At 33.4% G+C, this 21086-nt stretch overlaps 1 protein-coding gene across 10 annotated transcripts in view; it reads right to left on the minus strand.

The window, feature by feature from the left end:
• LOC149775988 (uncharacterized) overlaps positions 1-21086 on the minus strand; it is a 336196-nt gene that overhangs the window by 53330 nt on the left and 261780 nt on the right. For 9 of the 10 annotated variants that reach the window (XM_089941197.1, XM_089941195.1, XM_089941196.1 and 6 more), the window contains 7 exons: positions 20368-20787; positions 19756-20038; positions 17487-17650; positions 16389-16607; positions 12147-12176; positions 8362-8526; positions 3983-4178 (listed from right to left, as the gene is read on the minus strand). In XM_089941197.1, the coding sequence (XP_089797323.1) occupies positions 3983-4178; positions 8362-8526; positions 12147-12176; positions 16389-16607; positions 17487-17650; positions 19756-20038; positions 20368-20787 (1477 nt within the window). The remainder of the gene's footprint in view (positions 1-3982; positions 4179-8361; positions 8527-12146; positions 12177-16388; positions 16608-17486; positions 17651-19755; positions 20039-20367; positions 20788-21086) is intronic. The other variant, XM_089941194.1, reaches the window with a different exon arrangement.

A 21086-nucleotide genomic window follows, 5' to 3' on the forward strand; every position in this document is an offset into this window, starting at 1 on the left:
ATTGTCAGAAATCACAAATCAGAATGGTTTCAATGTTAATAGTGTGGTTCCCAGATATCTGTTTCACCTTTATATCATTAATAAGGAATGATATGATATGGAAGAAAATGTATACTTACTTTTTTCATTCTTTACCTCAAAAGGAACAATATCTTGTGTACTGAGTGAATATTCAATTAACTTTAACTCAAAACAATGAACCCCATCTTGTCAATGATACTGCCTGCACAAGAAACGTGCTATATTCTATCTTAGAACAAAGGTCTGCCACCCAGGTGCACAAGAAAAACAAACAAAACAAAAACAACATAAGAAGACTCTCTAAACGTGAATCAAATACAAACAGCGATTGGTGAATATGACTGTGTCAAGCCCATGGATCAAGAAACAAGACTACCAGCTGGGCCTGAGATTACTTACCTGACATATTCTTGTGAGTCAAATGAGGTTTGCCAAAAGATCTAGGTCAATAAAATGGTTTTGCTAGAAATCTCTTCTAATGTTCATGATTATACATGGTTGTTGTTGTTGTTGTAGGGTTTAACGCCATTTTTCAGCACACGATAGGTTATACATGGCGGCCTGTATTAAAGGCGGAGGAAGAACCCGGGAAAGAACCACCGACCCACGATAAGCTACTGGCAAGCTTTCATACATACCCACATTAGCCGAATCTGAGACTTGAACCCATGCAGACAGAGGCGAGATGGCAGTGATCCGTAACGGAGAGCGCTTTAGACCACTCGGCCACTAGGGGCCCCTGATTCTACATGTAAGAAAACAATTGTTTCAATGAATCTTTAGTTTATATCTTCATCTGTATTTGATGGCACATATGCAATAATTGCCCAATATTGAAAGTTCTCAAAGCCAGGATATTTTTGTCCATGTCGGTTGAGTTCTGTCTTTAACAGAGTTCATATCTGAATGCAGACTGGCATTATTATAAAATCTGAAAGCAATTAATGACATGATGTGAAGTTGGGTCACATTCTGTAATGTATTTCCTGAGAAGTCGTTTAAGGTTTTGTGTAATTTTAGAAGTGGTGGATGACCAGCTATCTGGCAGAAAGTAGCGATAATATGATGTTCTAGATGGCCATACTGGGAGTCAGATAGGTACCATTTTTATTTATGATCAACAAAACATCATAAAAAGTCTTTCTGTGTAAACTCCATGTTGATAAGATTTTTCATCCAGAAGAAGCAATGATAGCATGATTTTCTGTATGGCAACTGTGTGTGGCCACTGATGTGGCCATATTGGATGTCAGAATGAGTTGCTTTTTGTTTATGTCCAACCAAATATCATAAGAAGTCTTTTAGGAAAATGTCCATGTCCATATGACCATTTATTCAGGAGGAGCAGTAAATAACAAGATTCTCAAGACAGTCAAAGTGGAAGCAATGCTTGTTGTAAGCAGCAGCATTTTCATTTTCAACTAGACTTCATACGAAGTCTTCCACTGAAAACCTCAGTCAATATGGCTTTATGTTCAGGAGGAATAGCTTTAACAAGAATTTCTAGAGGGCTGAAGCTGTGGTGGCCATACAAGACATCAAATTGGCATCATTTTGATTCAGGACCAACTTGACATGATAACAAGTCTTTCAGTAAACTCCTTTGTTGATATGACCATCCATTCTGGTGTAGTGATAACAAGATTGTCAAAATAGCCACTGGACATCAGATCAACATCATTTTCATTTAGTTTTGGTTCTCTAGATTTAATGCAATTTTTTAGCATGTGATAAGCTATGCAAGATGGCCAATATATTTGGTAAAGGAAGAACCTAGGAAGAACCACTGACCTATGAGAAGCAATGGCAACCTTTATCACATACCTACATTGGCTGAGCTGAGGCTTGAACCCACACCGAAGTGAGATGCAAGTGATCTTTAAAGATGAGTGACTTAGACCACTTAGCACTCAAGGCCCTTTTCATGTAGGACCAACTAGACACCGTCTGAAGTCTTCTGGTGAAAATGAATGTCAATATGGCTTTTTGTTCAGCAGAAGTAGCTATAACAAGATTTTCAAGAAGGATGCCATGAAAGCCATACTGGATGTCAGGTCGGCAATATTTTCACTGAGGATCAACTAGGCCTTGAGATGAAATATGTGTGATAAATTCATTACAATCTTCCATGAAGTAGTCACAAGATTTTCAAGATGGCTGCTGCAGTAGCTGTATTGGACGATTGAACAATACCATTTTCGGTGAAGGAAAAACCAGACCTTGGAATGAATGTGTGAGTGTAATGTTTCATAGCAATCATCCAAGTAGTTCAGTATTAGTAGAAATAACAAATTTGTGCTAATGGACAGATGGATGTCAGATAACAGACAGGAGACAAAGAATGTCAAACTGCAGACCATCATACAAGGTCCTCTGGTCAAAGACAGCTAACAAGTCTTTGCAAAGTTTTAAGTATATAGCTGTATCAGACAGGTTCATTTGGAAAACACCAACAAGCAAAATACTAGCTAATTCCAAAACGAACGTGCATGCCTAAAACTGCGGTAAATGTGAATGGAGAGTGATAAGGGCATTGTCAACATTATTGTCTTTCTCAGCAAAATAAAAATACTCAATATTTTTAACTGTCCAAAATAATGAAACGTTAAGCTAAAATTTTTGTCATGTGCGAGTTTCATAGATTTTAGAGACTGTATTTTGTCAAGCTTGCTTTTTTAATTAGCAAGAAAGAAACCATTTTAACACTGCACTCAATCCTAAGGAACTTGAACAGTGACATTTTTCTACTGCGTAGATGGACATACATATAGCTCAATGAATACACTCCTGGATGCCAAAGAGATCTCTACATCAATCTTCCTTTAAGGCAAGTCCATTCAATTACCAAATTTAAATCTTGAAAGAATTTTTCTCAATAACAAATCTGAATGGGTATCAATGTAGATTTTCATTAAATCTGTAGGGAACACTTAACCAGACACAGACTTTGCTTTGAAAGGACAAAATTAACCACTTCTTGTCATAAAACCCTATCACCAATTTTACCTCCTTTGTAAATCATTTCCTTGGCTATTGGCTCTGCATCATCAGAGACTAGAAAATGTACAGTAATTTATGACAGAAAGGAACACAACAGTCTTCCATCCAAAGGTCATTATTAAGCAGATGATGATTATGTTACATGCAAAAGAGAATTCTACATACAGCATTATTAAAAAAAAAGTTTCTAATAGCTACAATCCATCATCTACATTCTATAATCATTCATCACTACGCAAGCAGTTAAGTAGGTATTACACTAAATGTATATCTTATATCTAGACTAATTTTCAAATTAGTTTATATTATGCTAAGAAAAAAGGAAACTTGTTAGACATATTATTAAGGCGCTAGAATTATCACATGTAACATTTTAAATACGTATCACTGGCAACTTAAAATAATGAACAAGGTTCTTATGTTGTTTGCAATGTTTATAATGTTCAATAACAACATATTTTGGTTTTAGCTCAAGAATTATGTGTACTGCCAAAAAGCATTTTTAGAATTATCCTTTGACCAGTACAATTTGGAAAAGTTATTTAAGACAGTAAACTTAGATGTTACTAACATAAAGGCAGACTCTACCACTAAGTTTGAAGTCTTTGAAGAAATGGTCTATTAAATGTTACTACAAAAAAATGTAGCCTTTTATTTACATCTAAGTCAGAAAAAACTATTTTTTAAAAGTCAACTAAATGTTATTACATCAAATACAGACATAATTAAATTGAAAAATCTTCAAAATGGTCAACAAAAATGTTAGTAAAACAAAGGCAGACTTCACTGCTAAGCTGGAAAACAGAAACAGCCAACTAAATGTTACTACAATAATAGTAAACTTTACTAATACCCTTTGTATTTATTCTGCCATGGAAACTACTCAAGCTACTTCTAAATCTGTAATTCATTAACTCATATATTTCCATGTCAACATAACAGCTGTTTCCTTGGTAACTACCTTGACGCTTCAGTTGTCTCTCCTTTTTGGTACTCTGATCCTCCAAGTTGTCAAACTGATCTTTAAGCCGGTCTCTCTCTTCTTGGTGTTGCATACGCATGATAGTGGCATGAGCACGAAGGTCACGGACCTCTGCAAGTAAGGACTGTCTGTCTGCAGAAAATATCTGGTCAAGTGCTGCTACTTGATGTGATTCCTGTGCATTGAAAATCGACAGCTGTCAGAGCAAATGATTATTGTTTCTGTTTTGTCAGAGCAAATGATTATTGTTTCTGTTTTGTCAGAGCAAATGATTATGGTTTCAACTTTGTCAGAGCAAATGATTATAGTTTCTGTTTTGTCAGAGCAAATGATTATGGTTTCAACTATCTGAGACTCACATCTGAAGAAGGGCCATAATGCAATTGGAAAGTGGCACAAAAATAACTGCAATATAATTAATATAATTATCAATGCAAGTTTTAAATGTTTAGGCTATTTCAATATATTATTATAAAAATGCACTTGTGTGAGTGACCCCATGTTAAACATGACCCAGGGATCGTCCTGGGCTTCGCCAATGTCGCAAATTGCGATTTTTTTTCCTTATTGGCGACAAAAATATCCCATCTGGCGATTTTTTTGGCGACAGACTTTTTGGTTATTTAATTTGTACATACAATCATAGATTTGGACTGGATAAATTAAAAGGGAGAACGAAAGGAAGCCACAAGCTTGACTAAGCAATGCATTGGAATCAATCTGTTACACAAACAATCCTTTGTTCGTATTGACAACCCCATCTTTACAGTGCATTGTTACATCATAATCTGCTTATGCTGACATCTGGGCTGAGTACTGTATGCTGCGATACAGTCAATCATGCTACCGCACTATACCTACAACTGACCGACTTCTGAAGACGTGAATAGAACAGATACAATTAATTGAATGGCTAAATCTTCTGTTGTTTTTTTTTTTTGTTTTTTTTTTGCATATACCAGTACAAAAGTTTTGCTGAACCTTCATAGAAAACCGATAACCTTTGAAGTACCGACTACTGTGTATAAATACAAAGCAAATGGAAAAATCTCAATCACAATTATGTCTGTCGCCAGTGCAGCATTTTACTCATTGATCTTTTCCTTTTGCTATCAATCCATGTTACGGCTGCTGAGACTTAAACTCCGAAACAAGAAATAGCACAAAAAAAACCAACCAGTTTTGCATAATTAATAATAATTATTAATTTCTCAAAATACAAGAGTGAAAGAATCTCTAAATTGGGTGTGAATTTATGCTTATATATATGGTCCAATATTGCCAGGTGTTGACTCGTGTAAGTTTCATTCGTGGGAATGGAGATCGTATTTTGTTTGTCGAGAAAATTTATACAGCATTCAGTGATCATTCTTGGGATTTAGGAAGCAATTCACTACAAGCTTTGTGAAGCTAGCCATGGGGGGGGGGGGGGCTGCTGATAGACTACTGGTGTCACCTGTCAGTGCTGTGGACTGTGAACGTGGATTCAGTAAGATGAACCTCATAAAAACTGACATCAGAAATAAACTCTGCATCTCGTCTCTCGAGAATTTCATGAGAATCAGCACGTACAGATGTGAAAAATTAGACTTTGAAACTGCATTCAACAAGCGGGCAGCCCTAAAATTGCGACGGATCTTCATGTAACACTTTGTAACATTTTGTTAATGCTTGTTGTAATTAAAGAATTAAGTAACCCATCTTTTGTAATTTTCATTGCCTGTTACATTAATAGACTAAATTAGCACTTGGAAAAATGTACACTACTTGTTCTGGCGACACTTTTTGAAAATTGGCGACAAAATATTGAGGTTGGCGATTTTTTTGGCGACAGCTTTTTAAAAGCCAGGACCATCCCTGATGACCAGTAACCACCATTGATAAACAAAATATGTATTACAACACTGCAGTGAACAAATGTAAGATAAACTAGATATATACTGTATATACTTGCTTATAAGATGAGGCCAACTGCAAACTGCACAGACCCATATTTGCTGTTGCATAATGTGCTGGCAAATATGGGTCTTTTCAGTTTGTTAGGAATAATAAGTAGAACAAATATCACAGACCCTGATCTGCAGGTGCATTATGCTAGGGCAAATCAGAATCTTTGTTGTTTGCAGTTTAACTTAAAAGCATGTATATATGGTACAGTACAGAAATTGAGTTAATCCTTTGCAACCCCAAAAAAATGAGAAAAGTCTGAAAGTAAGGGGCAGATTGTTCTGAAACCGTTGTGCACAAAAGAAAATTGGAAAAAAGTTTAATCTTGTTAATGATTTGATTTGATTTATAAGGTAAAGATATATATATACCAAAAACTAGAAGCCAGACTTGTGCATTTTTCACAAACCTTTGTAGTGCCAAAGTCATCAATATCTTTATTATGACTAACCATTTCAGCTTTAAAAGATTAGCACTCATAAATGCACAAAGTAAAAAGGCTCATATTGTTTACTTATTGTAACACCCACCTACCCACTATACCATATGTCGTAACAAGATCTTTTCACCCTGTTTTCACTCTGTGTGTGTGTGTGTGACTTGGATATTTAAACGTAGCTTTAACAATTTTTCAGTCATATCACTACGATGTCTTCAGTGTGGCAGTTTATAGTGATGCCTCACACTGGGGCATCATGTGCAGACATGTAGCATGATGTCCCACCCAGTCACATTATCCTAACACCAGGCCAACCAGTCCTAACACTAACCTTGTAATGCTGAGCGCCAAGCGAGGCAGCTGTTAGTACCATTTTTGGTTTCACTGTAGTAAACCAGATACAGCCTTTAATCGCTTGTCCATGGGGTGAAGAAGGTCTTGGTCTTTTACTCGTACTAAGTGTTTGCTTTTTCCAGATGAGTCAGTTCAATAGTTGTTATAGAAGTCCATATTCTTTGTTGCATAATTGATGTTACTATTATGAAAACCTGCACACAAGGCCCAAATATCAATCAGAGATCTTGCTTGAAACACGTTGACAAATTTAATGCTTTGAACAATGGATATTTATACATAGTTGAAGGTACAAGTAATGAAAAACCATAACAAATATATAAACTAATATGCTATCTATATTTGCTTACATGTTGTGCCAAAGTGCAACTAACAGATCCTGATCTGCCATAACATAATGTGCCTGTAGATCAGGGTCTATGTTGTTCGTTCTACTGATTACCCCTAACAAAATGTATAGACCCAGATCTGCTGGTGCATTATGCAATGGCAGATCTGGGTTCATACAGTTTGTAATTGGACTTGTCTTATAAGCAAGTATATACGGTACATTTTAAAGCTATACAAGCGCTTAGTTAAATATATATCACCATATATGGATATCTACGTATGAGAGCAATGGAAACAATGCCCAGTCATCAACTGTCTATAAAATAATAGCAGAGTATTTAAAAGTTCACCAAATTTGTACACTTTTAACATCTTAGATTTCTCTAATCAGATAAGCTGAGAAAAAAAAGATTGTGATGGATACACGATACAATTATGAAGCTCTTATCTGAAGTCCAACTCAAAAAGCCGGAAGCCAATTTACGGCAGACCATAGATCTCTAGTAATTTGCTAAGGTATTGTGTACCTTTTGTTGGCTTCAATATTTTCATTACTTTCTTTCACAGTTTTGTTCTTGTCATTAATAAAATTGCTCAATATTTTTTACTTGTCAACAAAAGTTACTAACATGCCATCTTGAATGCAACCTCTCCCCAAGTTTATTGCACTAAGATATAAAGGTAAGAAGTGATATCATATCAGCGACATATTAATGTAATAATTACATCATTTCTAGCTGCACATTAAAATGTAGATTTTACAAAAGGGGACATCTTTAAGTATTTTTTTCCAAAGTGTGTGTGTGTGTGTTTGCGAATGCAGAAGGATTTTATCGTACCTCAGACAATATTTACTACATAATTCCATCTTTAAGTCAAGACTGAAAACTGTAAAATGAACTGCACAAAAATTCAGCAACCTTCCAAACAAATGCAAATATTAAGGATAGGATACAATAAAAATTGAAAATCTCAGTATTCTGTAAAATGTATATAAAATATAAGATAATGTAATCATTCAAATCTAGATTGCAAAAGTACAGGGTGGGTTTACAAGCCTATGCTCTTCGTATCGAAAATTACCATACTTCTACTGCATGACTTGTCAACGACTGTGGTGTGTCCTAGGGCAAGGCACTTTACTCCAATTGCCTGGCACTAAATGACCTAACTGTGCTGCTGTGTTGTAAAACACCAAACCAAACCAAACCATGATTTATACAGAAAGACTGTGAAACTTAATTTTCTCTCTAAGTTCATATAAATATGTAGAAAAGATAGCACTTACTTGATTTCTAATTTTCTGTTCAAGTTTCTGAATTTCAGTGACATCAGTGCTAGGGTGCGATAAAACATGTGATCTCAATTCTGCGAAAAGTGCTTCTCGTTCCTTTGTGAATACATAGCCAATGGCTCGTAACAATTCTCCTCGCCAGTCAGAACCTTCGAAACTCTGGAGAAGTGCAAAAGAGAAATACATGATTTCTTTCTATGTCATCAATGAATTTAGTACTATTACAAGAAAAATTGGCATAATTTTAAGAAAATGTTTTCACAAATTCGGTCAAAAGCATCATCTAAATATTATTCATGAACTATTTCATTAGTTCTAAGCTTGGAACATTGATGGACCTTAGTCCAGTCAAATGATTAATAACGAGTATTTATTTTCATTATTACAGTATCATTACATTATAAGTTGGCTCATCTTAAAATGGCAGTTGAAATAGGTTTCCTGATTGTGTATGATAGCCCAAATGAAATAGAGTAAATACTGTGTTTAAATTGGGCTGTTGAGTTATATTCCAATTTTAGTAAATATACAAATTTATGCAGATTCATAATATTTCAATTTTATCAACAAAAATATTCCATCAATGAAAAAACATCTATGATAATGGCATTAAAATTCTGCCAATTCCCAAAATAAAACAAAAACATGCAAACCACAAAATAGTATCATTAGTGATTACCCAGCAAACATGAGTGTGAAGCAAGCAAACCAAAACACACTTTCAAACACCATTAAGTTCTGGAATACTAATAAGAAATAAGTTTTGCATATTTTAACATATTTCTCAAACCAAACTAAATTAAAACTTGCTAATTAGTACAAATCTAAGTTTCTAAGAAATAATATTCTCACATCACTCCCTTCATCATCAATCTATGTAACTGACTAATGCTAACATTTCATCATATAAATAAACTAGGGAACCACTGATTGGTAATTAACTTATTTCTACTCTAAAACAAAACAAATTTCAAACATACATGATATCATGGTTCAAAATGTAATCTCAAAAAAATAAAACCTGTGTCATTACATAAGCTGGTTTGTCATTACTAAGGATTATTAATTTACATGGATGGAAGCATATATTCATATTAATTTGCTTTAACATTTGAAAAATGAAATTTTACTCTGTCAACTCTATTATCATAATATCTTATTATTATTATTAAATTTTTCTGCCACATGAATAGAAATGCTTAAACTAAGAGAAAATAAGTAAACTTGTCTTCCAATAAAATTGCTGTTTATCAACTATATTTTTTAAACTGTATGACTGCAAAATAAAAGTTTACGTTACTTTGGAGAAAAAATATTCACCATATAGCATACTAAATAAACAAAGTAAGCACTACCCCAAGCATTTCAATATTTTATTCCCATTAGCACCAAGGAATAAAACCTGTTTCGATTCTGATGTACTGATGTAATATATAAACACTCAAGATCATTTTTTTTACTTTCGATCAGTGCTGAACTGTCACTTAAACCATGCATTCTCAAAATAATGATCTCTTTTTATCGTTGCAATTCCTAACCTATTCTATACCTAACTGTAGTGTCCAATATTATTTCCATTGTTTCTAATGAGTATCATACAAATTATCTATATTCTTGTAAAGATAAAGAACCCATACCATGTCATACTGTAGTGTCCAATATTATTTCTATTGTTTCTAACGAGTATCATACAAATTATCTATATTCTTGTAAAGATAAAGAACCCATACCATGTCATACTGTAGTGTCCAATATTATTACTACTGAGTAGCTTCCAAATGATCTGTATTGTTTTAAAGACAAAGAACCCATGCTATACATACTGAAGTGTCCAACATTATTTCTACTGAGTAGCTTCCAAATGATCTGTATTGTTTTAAAGACAAAGAACCCATGCTATACCATACTGAAGTGTCCAACATTATTTCTACTGAGTAGCTTCCAAATGATCTGTATTGTTTTAAAGGCAAAGAACCCATGCTATACATACTGAAGTGTCCAACATTATTTCTACTGAGTAGCTTCCAAATGATCTGTATTGTTTTAAAGACAAAGAACCCATGCTATACATACTGAAGTGTCCAACATTATTTCTACTGAGTAGCTTCCAAATGATCTGTATTGTTTTAAAGACAAAGAACCCATGCTATACATACTGAAGTGTCCAACATTATTTCTACTGAGTAGCTTCCAAATGATCTGTATTGTTTTAAAGACAAAGAACCCATGCTATACATACTGAAGTGTCCAACATTATTTCTACTGAGTAGCTTCCAAATGATCTGTATTGTTTTAAAGACAAAGAACCCATGCTATACATACTGAAGTGTCCAACATTATTTCTACTGAGTAGCTTCCAAATGATCTGTATTGTTTTAAAGACAAAGAACCCATGCTATACATACTGAAGTGTCCAACATTATTTCTACTGAGTAGCTTCCAAATGATCTGTATTGTTTTAAAGACAAAGAACCCATGCTATACATACTGAAGTGTCCAACATTATTTCTACTGAGTAGCTTCCAAATGATCTGTATTGTCTTAAAGACAAAGAACCCATGCTATACCATACTGAAGTGTCCAACATTATTTCTACTGAGTAGCTTCCAAATGATCTGTATTGTTTTAAAGACAAAGAACCCATGCTATACATACTGAAGTGTCCAACATTATTTCTACTGAGTAGCTTCCAAATGATCTGTATTGTTTTAAAGACAAAGAACCCATGCTATACCATACTGAAGTATTTCTATTGTTTCTCTTGAGTGTCGAAGAAAATGATCAGCATCCTTGTATAAAAAACAACCCATGCTATGTTATACTGAAATGTCCAGTATTGTTTCTACAAGTGGCTTACAAATGATACGTATCCTTGTAAAGATAAGGAACCCATGCCATATCATACTGAAGTGTCCAGTTTTGTTTCTACTGAGTGGCTTACAAATATGTATCCTTGTAAATATAAAGAACTCATGCCATATCATGCTGAAGTGTCCTGTTTTGTTTCTAATGAGTGACTAACAAATGATCTGTACTCTTATAAAAATAAAAAACACATGCCATATCATAGTGAATATTGTTTCTAATGTTTCTACGGAGTGGCTTACAAATGAGCTGTACCCTTATAAAAATAAAGAACATATTCCCTGACCTCTTAGAAAAATAAGAATGTGCCACCCACTAACCAGCATATACATTTCTTTAAATTTCATATTTTGAAATTTTGAAGAAAAAAAATGAACATGGCAATTTACAAAGAACTTAAAAAATATGCAGTAAAATTTAATCAAATTTTTTAAAAAAATGTTGAGAGATGAAGATCTGAAATTGCATATATCACATGTTACCAGCTGCCTAAGTGACCAGCTTGACTCCTCAATGACCTCTTGACCTATCCACTATGTAACAAAATAAAAGTGATTAAGAAAGCATTCACACCTACGTAATTCATTAGATTGGTCAGAAGGTCACTGGAATATTTGTCAGATAATGGCTGAATGACAACTGCTGTACCAAGAAGTCAATAATACAACTGTGCTTTACAAAAAAACAGTCACTGAAAATGGAATTTTCAAAATTCCTTTTCATTTAAATTGTTATTGGCAAGATAGCACAAGCATTGTTGAAATCGTTATCAAAAAAATTATTATTCTAGAAAAAAACGGAAGCATTACATTAGACGTGAAGTGCACAGACTGACCCAAACTATATGAGACATGAAGACAATTAAACTCAAATTTCAAGTGAGGATATCCATGCCACCTGTTGATTTTACTTACAAGAAAAAAATCATCATAATCGTCCTCATCCTGTTAGAAGAACAGACTCGGTCAAAACAGAAAATACAGAAAGAAGAGATTGGTATATGGGACAGAATTTATAAGCATAAAGGAAACATCAAGCAATCTTGTTTATACCATCTTTGAAAAATGGCCTAACTACAAAAAGGAACAAGTATAAACAGTGAATGTACAACCTCAGCCTAGCATGTTAAGAAAACAAAAACTCAGTGCTCTGACCTTGACTACGAAGACAGAACCTTGAGTTGACCTTGAATTGTGATACCTAATACATCTTCTAGTAGAGATGCATAAAGGTACCAAGTTTCATATCACTTATAGAGAAGAAATAAAAACTGAAAATGCCGGCTTTTGTCCTTAACTTTGACGAAAGGATGCCAAATAAAGTACAAAGCACAACATCATAATGATTGTTATGTATATTTGATTTAATTTATTTTGATTTAATTTAATTGTTTGTTTGTTAGTTTAATTTTTTTTATTCCATTACATGCTATTGTAATGTAATTTTATTTACTGGATTTGATATTTTCCAGGAATTCATTTTATAGAAATTCAGTTTTTCGTAAACTCTAATAATAGAAACTTTGTATCTAATGATGACCTAGTTCCTGACCTTGATTCAGAAATCAATGAGTTGAAGTAAACAACACTTTTTAAATTTTGTTTTACTATTTCTCAGAGTAAAAATCATTGGTTTTAGTTGAGGCCATACTCACAGTACATGATGTTAGGCATGTAAAAACTTCTCTGTTGTTCTGGAAACATGATCATGTGATCCTCATACGGGAATCTGTTTTGCGTCTTAAATAAGTTTGTAACTATTTTCTATTGAGAATTTAGTCAGTTGGGCTTTAAACCATTGACACTTAAAGGTGTTTTGTTCTGACCAGTTTGAGCTGATATGTTAATTTTTCTTCAAATTATTTGAATTCCAAGAGATTATTTTTTCCATGGAAATACTCTAAATTAATTCTTGGACAAAGACAGTTCTTGAAATTTACAAAGAATTCAAACATTGGAATATTATTTTCTGTGATTCAACAAAGAACTGTTGACACATCAGTACAACACTGACCACAGCATAAGTCATCGCCTTCCATTTTGGATTTCATCTGGATTCGAACTGTTTCATTAGGACTTTTTAATACTAGGACTTCTATTTTTTAATTCTTGGATTATTCTTGGATTATTTTGGGATTTGTTTTGTAGAACCTTAAGTTCTTTTTCTCATTTTTACCATGTTTTTCTAGGTAAATAAATTATTTTTTAAATTTTACAAAGCTTGTTGTCTTCACTCTTTTCTTGTTGCGTTTTGTAAGAGCCTTTAAGTAACATTGTACAAAAGTGTTATAGAGTTTTATCAAATGGAATAAAAGTTAGAGCATGGAAATGAACATGTGATGAATGGATGGATGGATATACTGATGGAAATGCAATAACCTGTTCCCCTCTTTTTCATAACAATAAAGTGGTATTGTCACTGTTGCATCTTGGTTTAGCTGTAAGAGGGACATTTTATATGTTTCTGTTATATAATGATTAAAAACAATCTAGTACTATAGCAAGAAAAATTAGCAAAATTAGAAGGAAATGTTTTCACAAATTCAGCCAATAGAATCATCCAAATATTATTTACCAGGTATACTTAAATAGTTCTAAGCTTGGAAGTTTGATGGACCTTACTCAAGTAAACTGAATATTAGGAAGTATTTATTTTGCTAACTATACAGGGACACTGACAGTTTAGGGGATTGTTCAAGGTGCAACACTGGGTACTATAAATGTTTTATAGAACTGAAAGTAATATTTGAATTTTAAAAAAAGATAAACACAGATAAAACTTTCATGAATTCAGTTTTTTTTATAGATACAAAGAAATTACCTATAAATATTTGGAGGAAATTTTACTTTTAACATGTTTATTTATAAAGTAGAATAAGTTATATGTAAATGTATATTTTATTATAATGACAAATGAAACCAAATTGTGAAAGTAGAAAAAGAACTAAAACTATTACTAAATAATCCTCATGAAAAACAGAACCATTTAAGAAAACTATATATTATCTTTAGGTTATCACTTTAATATCTTCATCCTAATTTGTAGTTGCATCTTTTTAAATTTCATCATCAAATATGAGCTAATTACATCTGCAAGTCTGAAATTAAAGAGTTCAAGTATTGCTGCATTTTCTATCTTTGTTACTATTCCTCCATTCTCCCCTCTCCCCAGCCCCATTTCTGAAAACTGGCAGCCTAATACAAGGAGAAATTATATATAAAAAAATACATAATAAGTAACACTTTAATCTTCATTATATTCCATGTATATGCAAATAATAAAGAATGCATATTATCTTCATCATGTCACAGTTTTTTTATAGTCCTCAGAATACTGAGAATCGATACGTTTTTTCATCATGATTTATCATGTGCCTTCCTTCAGTGTCAGTTTCTCTCTTGTTTTGCAAGCATCAGTATCTATGATTTGCTTTAACATTTTCAAGTACAATGCCAAAAATCTGCTGTGAAGTTTTGGACCTAACCGTTTAAGTTTTTCTGTACAACTATAATTTTAAGCTACAATTCAGGCCTCACAAAAGTAGTAAATACAAGGCAAGGCTGCAAATTAAATTTATAATTTACAAATTTAAGTTTAATTTTGGTGATTTATGAAACTAATATAGGTCACCAAAATTAGCTAACTCTGAATGAAAAAAAAAGAGTGCAACACCACTGACTCTGTGACTATTTATCATGACTTTAATGCACACTAGATAGAACCATTTGTATCATTTTTTTCTCGCTGGAGCTTCTAGATGCATTTTAATTGTTTTCAAGTGTAGAAGAATATTTACTGCTTTCTAAACAGCAGTAGAAGGAATTAAATAATAAGCTGTCATTATTTTTATGTAAATTAAAATTTGAAGAAAAAAATGGAAAATGATAAATAATTTCAGTTTGAGATTCTATACTTTTTTAAAGGATAGAAGACATAATTTTTGATGAGCTTTAAGAAGTTATGGATGCATAGGCAGTTGGTCTGACATGTCAACACTAGCTTAAAGACTTTAATGTAGTACTAACACATGACCAGGTCACTGACAAAATATATATCTCACAAAACAAAATTACCTTCCCTTGCAAGAACAAATTTACATTATTTATAAACCTTATGACACAATTTTCTTGCAAGGGAGGTAAATAAACTGTATAAATAAATTGCAAGAAGTTTTAACTCTAAAGGAAAATGAGACAGTATGTATCATATGCAGAGAACACGTATACACTTTATAAATATATAGCAAAATAAACAGTACAAGTAACTCTTTTTGTCAAGCCTGCCTTTTTTATTTAGCTTTTAGTTTCAAACTAAACCAATGAGCTTATGCTAAAAAAAAAGATGGGCCTTTAAGCAGCATTGATGGATGTATAAACAAATATGGATACCAAAGGGGTTAGAGCCAAACAAGGCAAACTTGATACATACACTGATGCAAAAAAAATTCCTATGCCAAGCTCCAAACAAGGCAGGCATAACAAATGTATTGATTATCCAGTTTCTCTTTAACTGGATTGTTATGTTTATTGGAAAAGACAAGTTCCCAAGGCATAAAAAGCTGCATGCACAAATAAATGAATCCAGGCTAAAGATTTGTAATGTTTGAGTCACACCCAAAGTCTTTAGATATCAAAGTATGAACCACATTTGAAGTTTTAAAATATCAACATATAAACCAGTTTTAGATTATTTGATTAGGTTTAGATAATTAAAGTTTGAACCATACTAAGCAATTTTAGATAATGAAGCATGAACAATACTTAGAGCCTTTAAAAATTAAAGTATGAACCATACTTATAGTCTTTAGATATCAAAAAAAAAAAAAAATGAACCATACTTGGAGTCTATAGATATTAATGATTACACTATACTTGGAGTCTTGAGGTATCATATCATACCTGGAGTACTTATCTGTCAAAGTATGAACCATACCTGAAATCTTTAGACACGAAATAAATTCTGCAAATATTAACAAACTTAAATCGTATTAAATTTTGTAACCAGACTTCAAAACTGAGTACAGCTGTAACATTTCCAAATGTGAACTCAAGATACTTTGTGACTATGGAGTCAAGATACCAAATAACACTGGATAATCAAATTTATATATATTTGTATACACATGTTGAAAATAATGAGCAAAGAAAAACAGATACCTTTTCCAGGCCCCTAAGCTTATGGGTCTGGGCGAGGAGATCCTTAAGAGACTGTATAGTCGAAAGAAGGCTTTGTCTCTCATTTTCCCATGCAACCCTTAGTGTCTCCATGTCCATTTCAGCAGGAATGGAAGAGGGAACCATGTTACGGTTCAGGTATTCTAATTCTGATAATGTCAGGACTTGAACACCCTCATTGTGTAGTCTGTTGAGCAGGATCTAGATATTTAAATGAAACATGATTTTTCAAGCTTTGTAGAGAAATATTGTAAAGCCACTGAAAGTAGTGGATCCATATTTTATTGTTCTAGCTTCTATTGATTATTGTATAGCATATATCTTTAAAAAATATTATAAATAAATAAAAATATTTAAAAAAGGCACAGATTTACATTAGTACACATGAGGCAGGACAACAACTGTAGTACAAAAGTCTGATCTTGTTAATATGACTTCCAGTGAACTGTCACCTTAACTGGATGGAATGGATACAAATAATTCTTGTAAGTCATTTATTTTTGAACATGTTTATTTATGAACCAGATTTTTAATAAGAATGGTACATGCAAAATGAACAAAACTACGGTCAAATACTAAGCATTTCTGGAGATGTATTTCATTCAAAGAAACACACACACACCATTCAATGTCATTATATATATATATATATATATATATATATATATATATGCACACACATATACATACACACAAACATATGCCTGTGTAGGATTTTTGTTTAGGCATTTAAGGATACAAATGATAGTACCTAAAGTTCTGACTTTACATCTTCAAATAAGCATGCTATCTACAGTCATCTCTTTCATTATTATCATTACCACAACCATAATCACCGTTCAATGTCATTAAATTACCCGTTACCTTGATTGTACAAAAATTTCAAAAGCCTATATCAATAACTTTGCAAGGCCCAGGTGTCAATGTTAGTTGATCATTTGGGTGGAGAATCCCTGAGAACCTGTAGGACAGCATGGAATTTAGAGGGAAGGCAAAGCAAATCTTGTGTGCCAGCTGTGAAATCAAAACCACGTGTAAGTATGTGTGTTATAACCATTGACACATCTGCTAATGACATACCTGTAATCTTTTTGAAATATTCTCATCATCTGGGAATAAATTTTTAGCGGGAGAGGAAGTTTTCTGTTTATCTTGCCCAACACCATCTTGTCTCTGTCTGAACAAGCGCTGCCCCAATGCCACCTCTGACTGGAGCTGCTGTACATGATCCATTGCTGAGGAATCTGAGTAGATATAAACAAATGTCTAAATAACCATTAAGAATACTTCAACTGTTATAACATTTTATTACCCAAGTTTCTGTGTTAATGTTGTGATTTAAATAGATGACACAATGTTACATAAAACAATCCTGAACTTAAAATTTACTGTTTTTGAAGGATATTATATTTTAACTTTTATCTTTAATTTTATTAACATTTTGAAGAAGTTGAGCATCTTTACATTTTACCTTGTAGCACATCATGTTTACGTTTATTTGGAAGGGTTTCTCTAAGTAAAGTGTCTTGTTGTGCAATTCTTTATATTTACATTTATAAAACTGAACTTATGGTTGGCACCATATAGCAAGTAATTTAATGGCATACTTTGAGACCCTAATATATACAAGCAATCCAACTTAAATTTATGAAACCTGTGGCATAATGCACTCACAAAAACAAAAGGCATTATAAACTATTCAGCCAGTCAGTTCAATTTTAAATATTTCAGCAACATTCTTATTTGATCTTCTAAATCAAGGGTCTCAAGTTCAACAAACCACGAGGGCCACATGTGTACTAATACAATGGCTCGAGGGCCACATGAGTACTAATACAATGGCCTGAGGGCCGCATGAGTACTAATACAATGGCCCAAGGGTCACATGAGTACTAATACAATGGCCTGAGGGCCGCATGAGTACTAATACAATGGCCCACCTAAGTACTAATACAATGGCCTAAGGGCCACCTGAGTACTAATACAATGGCCCAACGGCTGCATGAGTATTAATACAATGGCCTTATGGCTGCATGAGTACTAATACAATGGCCCGAGGGCTTCACTGAAACCATTTTGCACAGAGAAAGCAAATCTTATAAAAGGTAGTCAGTTGAAATGTGGGAAACAGGAAGTAAACAATTATGTAACAATCAAAGTTTTATCAAAATTGGCTGGCTGTGAAGAAAACAAATTGTATTATTAATTATTTTACAAATCCTGGGTGTCAATGCAGGCTGCAGGAAACAACCCCTGCTCTAAATACATGCCCAGGCTTTAATAGATGTGTCCATTTGAAGTCACATGTTGATTATAAAGTGTACTAAATATTTCTGTCAAAAATTTCATTACAGATTGGAACTTACAAGCTGAAATAATGCTAATAAAGTAATGTCTTAACATTGAACACATCTTTGACTATGTGTGGTCTCAACAATGAACACTTTTGACTATGTTAGGTCTTAACAATGAACATTTCTTTTGACTATGCAAAGTCTTAACAATGAACACATTTTGAGTATGCAAGGTATTAGCAATGAGCATACTTTGCAAGGTCTTAACAATGAACACATCTTTTGACTATGTGTGGCCTTAACAATGAACACTTTGACTATGCTAGGTCTTAACAATGAACATTTCTTTTGACTATGTGTGGTCTTAACAATGAACACATCTTTACTATGCAAGGACTTAACAATGAACATATATTTTGACTATGCAAGGTCTTAACAATAAGTATACTTTGACTATGCAAGGTATTAACAATGAGCATACTTTGACTGCAAGGTCTTAACAATGAACATATATTTTGACTATGCAAGGTCTCAACAATCAGCATATATTTTGACTATGCAAAGTCTTAACAATGAACACATTTTGACTATGCAAGGTATTAACAATGAGCATACTTTGACTGCAGTCTTAACAATGAGCATCTTTTGTCTATGCAAGGTACTGTTTAAAACAAATAAGTTTTATTATTTAAAAGTATAATAAATACACTAAGTCAATAAATCTGTTATGTTGTCTCTGTTTCCACATGTCCAAAGTTAAAAATGCTTCAATTTCTTTTCTCCAATTAAGATGGTTTCCAAAGGATGACTTTAAATTGTCCAAAGAGAGTTTAAGTGATGTTATGGTGTAGTTAAACTGGTAATGTATTAGCATATTTATGCCATACTGATATGTGGAAATCTGGTAACTGCTGATCAGCTGGGTAGATAACTCAAACAAATGTGTAATTTACGAGAAAACTCTTCTAAGCTATTCAATGAGCAATTCAAAGATTTGGCATGAGATGTTCAGAAATTATGGTATGATACACAAGTTTTAGCAATCAGAAAGTTACCAGCATCTGGTATTCTAGCTTGGAGGATTTCAATTTCATCCTGATGTCGCACTTTCAGTTTATTAATCTCCTGTTTATATTCCCGCTCCAGGTTTCGTTGAAGTTCATTCAGTTTCTGTTCCATCTCTTTCTGATGTGTAAGACTCTGATGCTGAATTTGGTCCTCGTACTTGAAATGAAGCTGTGCCAACTGACGTTCCAACTCAAGCTGCGTGCGCTGTGTAATGTCTTGAATGTGTTGCTGATGTTGAGCAGACAGCTCCGATTTCAAGTCCATCACTTTCTGCAAGTGGACAAGTCAGTGCATGAGTTTGCTGCATATTTTGGCAAATATTTAACCAAAAATACACCTAAACTTTCTGGTTGTAATCCAATCTCACCTTATGAAAAATGGCTTCTAGTTTTCTTGACATCACTATTTATCTCATTCATAATTTTATATGACAAAATGTTTTTCTTTGTACTTTCCTGTATCTTGTTATATACATTTCACATTATCTAAATGATATTTTCTTCTCTTATACCTTTGTCAATGAAAGCAGGACACATTCACACACACCACACCTTCTGCTGATAGCAAAACCAAATCGCTGACAATAAATAGTAAATTACCTGTACAAAGTCTCTGGCTGTCATACTAGACGTGCTTCTTAAAAGTTCCAGCTCAGTTTTTATTTGCTCCAATTTCTCTAGCAATCTCGATCTCTCATCTTCTTCTGATAGCCAAGAGACATTCTGTCTGGCTTCAACAGCTGGTTGTCTTGCTACCTGTGGCACCATCTGTTCGGTAACCTCGTCCTCTACAACTTCTTGATCACCTTCTAGGTCACTGCCTTTCTGTAACTGTTTAAGAGCTGTTTTTGCAATCAAAAGTTCTCGTCGTAGCTGTTGCATCTGCTTCTCTGTCTCCTCAATTGTTAACTCTTGTGAATTCTGATCACTGGGGCTTTGACCCACACTCTGGGCTTGCTCTAATTTGGTTGCCAATTTCTTAATTTCACTCTGAAGTTCCTTGATTTTAGAGTCTCTTTCCTGCAAAATTAACAAAGCATGATCAACATTATGAACAAAGTGGCTAAACTAGAAAATGCACATTACATATTGTATCAATTTCTGCAAAAGATTTACCATAACAGTTTCTTTAAACTGTTAGATTGCATTTTCCTATCATCTCTACACTTTTGCAGTAGACTTTATTTCTTTTCAATCTTGTTATCTATATGTGCCAATATCCAAAATTATTTAGTTGGCCAAATAATTACTAATCTGCATTATAAGTGACTAAATCACTGACACAACAGTATGATGCATTTTTTGTTGCAGCAGAGATG

This window comes from Sinohyriopsis cumingii, chromosome 18 (assembly GCF_028554795.1).
Source record: "Sinohyriopsis cumingii isolate HCF-2022 chromosome 18, ASM2855479v2, whole genome shotgun sequence".
Taxonomy (NCBI): Eukaryota; Metazoa; Mollusca; class Bivalvia; order Unionida; family Unionidae; genus Sinohyriopsis; species Sinohyriopsis cumingii.